Here is a 6,516-nt window from a genome sequence, read left to right on the forward strand (position 1 = left end):
CAATTCCAGGAGATCACCACCACCGTGCCCATCCATTCCATCAAACGTGAGTGCCAAACCCTGCCTTTTCTTTTCCCGATTATTAACCTCGATTTGCTATCACTCCCATGTAATTTCCCATCAACACAGTCTGTGCAGTCAGTAGCGCTCCTTTTCTGTTCAGATTTGGCTGTTGGCCTGGATGCATGAGCAGAATAATCTGCTCAAGACTTCTTCTAGAATACTAGTGCTTGAATCTGTCCATGGATATTCTGCTTAAAAGGTCAGCCTCTCCAAAAAAGATTTCCTGGGAGAAATCTAATAATCTTCTTGTCCTTAAAACGTGATGGAAGATATGTGGTTCTTCCTATACTCAAGGAGTCTGATCTCTTTTTAGTCTTCTATTCTTTAGAGTCTTCTATCTTTTAGAGCTTAAACCTTTTTCTGTGACATTGATTGGATGGCTGCCCAAGAGTACTAATTGGAAAGATCCTACCTATGCTGGATTCCCATGCTCCCCTTGTATATTTGAGAGTTTCTTGTAGACTAATTTTCCCACAAAAAAAGAAACTTGAGCTATGGATGGAACGTGGGGGCCTGAATCAACCCCTGGATAATTATTAATATTGGATATTCAAACAGCACGATCTCGTGCTAGATTTCCCAACACTGGCCCTGTCGTCTTGGTAATATTGGGTGTTCCCACGCACTTTTGATCATCCCAAAGCAATGTGGTACATTCTGCAATATAACATAAAAATCAGTGGGAACCCTGCAGGCTGGCAACAGCAGGTGCACGTACCTAGGAACTGAGCACTGAGAGGTCTCTCTAAGGCTGGGCGCACACCTTAGAACCATCGCAAGACTAAACGATGATGCGATGATCGTTGCGATGACCGCAAGCCGTGCCCCCCTGAGGGGCAGGCTTCCGATGACCGCAATGCCGAACGGGCAGTGTGCTTGCGCACACCGGCCCGTCCGGCTTTTATCTTACGAACATGCTACACACCCGCCGAACATCGTACAATGCTCGGCGGCTTTTCTAACATGTTCCTAAGATAAAAGTCGTGCGACCTTACAGTAGTAGAGGTCGCACCGCTTCCACACACCTTACGATAATCGTACGATCGCGGGATTTCCCGCGATTATCGTACGATTATCGCAAGGTGTGTGGGCACCTTAAAAGAGAAATGTAACTCTCCAGTATCTAAATCTCAAATTGATTTCAAACTGGTGCCACTGACGCAAGCCCAAAGATTTTCAGAATGACAGCTCAGAGTTTCACCCTTTCTTTTTCTAAAATACAAAAGATGAGTTTATGATGAGTAAACAGATACCCAACATGCCTAGGTTAAAAATTGCATACGTCCGTGAAACAGTGACAAAGTTCAATAGCTCAAAAAAGTCCATAGGCGAAGCTCTAAAAGACCCTACAAGTCATCAGAGATATGCGTAAATATTGGCAGGGGTGTCAGGCAGGTGGGCGGGAATTTAACCGGCCCATAAAAGCAATCTGGCGGCAGCTGAGCCACCAGATTCGCTGCCGCCGGTCAGCTTTATAATGTTAAACAGAGTCCCGGTGGCTAGTCCGTTTACAGGGCCGTGTTGCCAACGACATACTATGTACATCTGTGGACACGAAAGGGTTAAATCAACCAGTGTAATAAGACCAGGGCTTGGCAAATGCCAGGAGCGAGCTAGCCCATGTTCCTTAAAAATGGCTGCTGCAACTTTTTGAGGTACTCTCTAGTGGAGCTGGCTCGTAAAAAATCCTGCTGGCTCCTGGATTGGGTAGACTGGCTCTTGAATTCAATATTCAGTTGTCCACTCCTGCTTTGGACGGGTGTTCAGGTAGGACATTTTTCACGGGGGGAGGGGGAGCTCAATTAACCTGCAAATCTAAGGGACTAATAAATGCACTTATGAAAAAACAGATGGTTTCATGGTTAGTTTGAATAAATAGATCTGTAATAAAATCAATGTATCAAAAGCTTTAACAGATAACACTACCTGTGTAATACAGCTGCACAGAAATATTTTTGTGGCTTCCGCACGGCTCCACCTCACTTCATTTTAATGTTACAGCAATGTTTTATTGTGCAGCTCAGCATACAGAGAAGCCATCAGGGTGTGAAAACGCAGTGCAAGCACAGAGAACAATACAAAACATCAGAGGGCAGGGGAAATGGAATCTGGAAAACTAATTCCCACAGAGACAAAAGTGCATGTGGGGGCAGGGGTTGTGGGGAGCAATTAATCCTACTGCTCTCATTATAATCAATCAGGACCCCATAGAAAACTAATTTGTCCATTACAATAGTCCAACAAAGCCTAAAGCTACTGCAAGGCTCTCTTCCTGAGCAACCAGTGTTTCCCCAAGTTACAGGAAGTACGTTCTTCAGCCTGTTAGTAGGAGATAGTTTTACTTCTGTTTGCCCCTGTGCAGTGTGTACATACCACGGCCTCCTGCCATTATTAAAGCAGATCTAACGCCATTCACTAAACTCTCATATCAGATTTACTATGTTACTCTCATTTCAAAAGTTGCTTTCAGTCTTTACAGATCAGAAGCTGGGTTCACGCCTAGGCGGATCATGTTTGCATGCGTGTTTAGTGTGCAGTTATTTGCACGCTTATGCGCGTTTTGCATGGAAATGTGCAACCTGCTTCTGCCATGTGTTTTCGGACATTTCCATTGAAGTCTAGGGGGCACACATGCTCTGTTAGCTGCCCAAACAAGCTAATGTACCTTTTCTGGCGTTTGGCGTTTTCCTGCTGGTGTTTTGCTGCTCAGGTATGAACAGAGGCCATTGAAAATCATGGGATTTCTTGTGTTGGGTGTTTAAAAGTGCTTTTCCAACTGCTCAAAAACACAAGGTGTGAACCGGGTCTTATGTGTTGCGGTAACGCACGGTAAAATGAGTGTGTTGTAGTGCACTGCGTTAAAAAAAGTGCACGTCTGGCTTTGTTTCATTGCCATGTGCTTGTAATCCATTGTAAATGAATGAACTGCCTTAATGCAACGTGTGTTAACGCACAAGATACCACATGATAGTGCACATGCATTAATGTGCCTCAACGGCAGGCCAAGGGCCTGGGTGAAAGCGGTCTAAAAGAATACATGTTGACAGTGGCGTCACAAGGGGGGTGCGATGGCTGCGGCCCGCACCCGGGTGACACCATTGGAGGGGTGACACCAAAATGACTGACAGTCATTTTAATGTCACCCCCTCATGGACCGAGAGCCTGACAGTTTTAGGACAGAGGACCCGGCGGCATACCTTATCCTGCCAGGTGAGCGTCCCCTCCTCCGCTGGCCGCTGAATACAATAGCCAACAGTGGGGATTCCTTCCTCCATGCTGTTTAGTGCAGATAAGGGAATCAATTGGTTTCCCTCTTTCAGCCCTTGGTGAAATCTAGCTGTGTATGGCTAGCGTTAGTCACTAAGCAGGAACTAGAATATTCAACAATAGAAATCTAAAGGTGTATGGCTAGCTTTAGGTCAGGTACCCATGAGGCCCCATTCATACTTGTAGGGCGCCTGAACGTGCGTTGCATTTGTGCGCATTTTGCCTTGCGTCAGCACAGGGAAGCCCACTCAGTTCAATGAGCTGCCCTATGTGCGACAAACGCAGCAAAGAGGCTCGTGCAGCAGTTTGAACTGCAAGCTTCACGCGTTTTTTTAGCATTTGTCAAGCATTAGGGTAGGTTCACACCTTTTTCTGGACCGCATCTGGTCCGGAAAATGGTGTGAACCTGCCCACAGTTCCAGTGCATTCCAGACCAGACAAAATGAGACATGCAGTATCTGGTTTCTGGTCTGAAACGGACTGCACTGATGTTAACCCAGGCCAGAAATAGCATAGGGATACATTAGGATGGATTTGGGGTCCGGACACAATCTGGTCTGGTCTGGAGATTATCTGGATGTGATGTGAATCAGGCCCTCCATGTGCGAGCAAAGATGTACCATTAACAAGCAATGGCGCCGCAAGCGCGTCATGCATTTTGCAGCGTTGTGTGAACGCATGCCAATGCCAAAGTGTGAACGGGACCTGACACATGAATTACCAATACATTCTAATTGAATACAAGCAATTTGTTTTGTTTTAATTGACTAGAACATCGATCTGTTTTGTACAGATTTTATCATATGCAGAAACCCAAAACATTTACAAAGAAATGTACTTTACCAAGTAAAGCGGAAGAACCTCATAAACCTGCCCCAGGTACCCCCATCTACACATACAAGTGGTTGAGAACCTGCGCCCAGCACGATAAAAATTGAATGTAACTTCAGCTAGAATGTCACTTTTGATGTCTCCGCTTCATTTTGTAACCACTCAGAATAACTGTCACCTGATGGTTATGTATCCATTTCTTTCACCCACTCAGACACATCCTGTCTGCGGTATGAACCAAGGAGGCTGCAAGGGCGCAGCGCCATAGATGAGTTATCAGCTTAATCATTTACCTGAAGTCACTCAGTTACAAAGTTCACTAGGCTGTGATGGGAGGTTTATGTTCAAACGCAAGATCCACAATAAAGCAGTTACAGAGAACTCATATAAAGCCTCCAGTCAAAGACACCGCTCAGTTCCTCATAAGTAAATACATTGTATGGCATATTCCCAACTAAGAGTAACTGAGCAGCCATTGAAAACTGCAGCATGCAACCTGTAGTACTAAAAACATGTCTGAAAAGAGGTCTGTCTGTGCTGTCACCAGCAGCCAATCAAATCCTAGTAACATAGCAGGTAAGGTTGAATAGACAAGGGTCCTTTATTTCATTGTGTAACCTTTACTATTGCTATGGAATAAAGTACTCATTGCTTGGAAAAAACACAAGCACTCCCTTCTTAAAGTGACTCTGTCATCAGAAAAGTAGGGCACTGCCATTGCTGAACCTCTTTTGAAAATGTTAGCTGCCTGGCTGTGCTTGGCTTCAATACATTTGCGCTCAGTGTCCCAATTCTGTATCCCTGCATTTATTCTGGGTCATGGAATTCAGAAAACTCTGAAGCCAAAGCACCAGAACATCAACATGACAGCCAGGGAACTAAGACTCTTATAGAGAAGGTCAGTAATGGCAGCCTTTAAGTGCCACCAGCAATGGCAGCCTCCATGACAGGGTCACTTTAAGTGCCACCAGCAATGGCAGCCTCCATGACAGGCTCACTTTAAGTGCCACCAGCAATGGCAGCCTCCATGACAGAGTCACTTTAAGTGCCACCAGCAATGGTAGCCTCCATGACAGAGTAGCTTTAAGTGCCACCAGCAATGGTAGCCTCCATGACAGAGTCGCTTTAAGTGCCACCTAGATGTAACACAAGACATTGATCTAAACCTATCAAATTAAAAAACACGCACTTGCACATCTTGCAACCCCTCTATAGGTCCTGCACTGGCACTGCTGCCAATCTGGTAGGCAACCTGTACTTTAGAGCCTAGTTGCAAGCAAAGAAGTTCTGCAGCAGCATTACTAGAGGTAACACAAGACATTGATCTAAACCCATCAAACTGGGACACATGCACTTTCCCATCATGCAACCCCTATGTGAAATCTACAGCCCCTGCACTGGCACTTGCCAGTCACTGCTGCCAGTAATCCAGACAATGTGTCCTTCAGAGCCTGGTTGCAAGCAAAGAAGTTCTGCAGCAGCCAGGTAAGAGAAGCAAGCAAAGCGATCAGGTGTGCCCAGCAAGCCTAGGGATGGCCAGAACGCCTCCGGGCACCTAGACCGAGCGATTGGCAAGCATGCGATGAACTTACAGTCGCCTGTCCTGTGGCTCCAGCTGCCAGTGCATGGCCAGTGAGAAGCCGAACAAGCTCCCGGGGTCTCCTCCTTTAGAAATGACATTGTCGGTATCCAGGTTAAAGGCTGCGACCAAAGTTCCGGAGAGAAGAGCAGCGCACGTCAGGTAAAGCCAAGCCATGGTCCCTTTCAGCGCCGTGTGGGTACAAGATCCGCGTCCTCTGGGCTTTTCTCACGCTGGATTTCCACCCCCTTGCTGTGTCTTTTTATTCGTGCCCTCCCTCCCTGTGCCCTTTCCCCTGCACCCGTCCCACTCCGCTGTGCTCAATGCTAGCCTTGTTCTCTGGAGAGATCGGGCTCTTTATATGAAGCGCTGGAGCTGTCACAGACCCCGCCCTGCAGCTGCTGCCCAAGTCGTGTCTGAAGCCTTGAGGGAGGCTGCGAGGTCTGTTCTCTTCTTCAGGACTTCCCTGCCCAGCCCACCTCTACTTCTAGCTCAGATAAGGGGCTGAGTGAGGATCAGTCACTTCTGCTGAGCTTTATGAGCGCTGAGTGATCTCCAGACCCAGGGAGGGGCTCATAAAATGCAGAGGTCTGGGCAGGCAGCCAGGAGAGGCTTGTCTATGTGCCTCAGGTAGCACAAAATCCGGGGTGTGGAAAGGCTGCAAGCTCCCTTATCCGACCAGTGTTTGCTGAGAGTACAGGCAGGTGCACAAGGACTTTAGGCAAAGAGGAAAGTCAAATGCAGCAAGCTTTTATAATCACTTGTCTCTGATGAGC

General features: G+C 46.8%; 1 protein-coding gene across 1 annotated transcript in view; it reads right to left on the reverse strand.

The window, feature by feature from the left end:
- ITGA6 (integrin subunit alpha 6) overlaps window positions 1-6,220 on the reverse strand; it is a 78,758-nt gene extending 72,538 nt beyond the window's left edge. Inside the window, exon 1 of the mRNA XM_018572535.1 lies at window positions 5,754-6,220. Coding sequence (XP_018428037.1) covers window positions 5,754-5,917 — 164 coding nt within the window. The 5' untranslated portion in view covers window positions 5,918-6,220. The remainder of the gene's footprint in view (window positions 1-5,753) is intronic.
- Between the last annotated feature and the right edge of the window lie 296 nt (window positions 6,221-6,516).

This window comes from Nanorana parkeri, unplaced genomic scaffold (genome assembly GCF_000935625.1).
Source record: "Nanorana parkeri isolate BGI_ZX_2015 unplaced genomic scaffold, ASM93562v1 scaffold44, whole genome shotgun sequence".
NCBI classification, from domain to species: Eukaryota; Metazoa; Chordata; class Amphibia; order Anura; family Dicroglossidae; genus Nanorana; species Nanorana parkeri.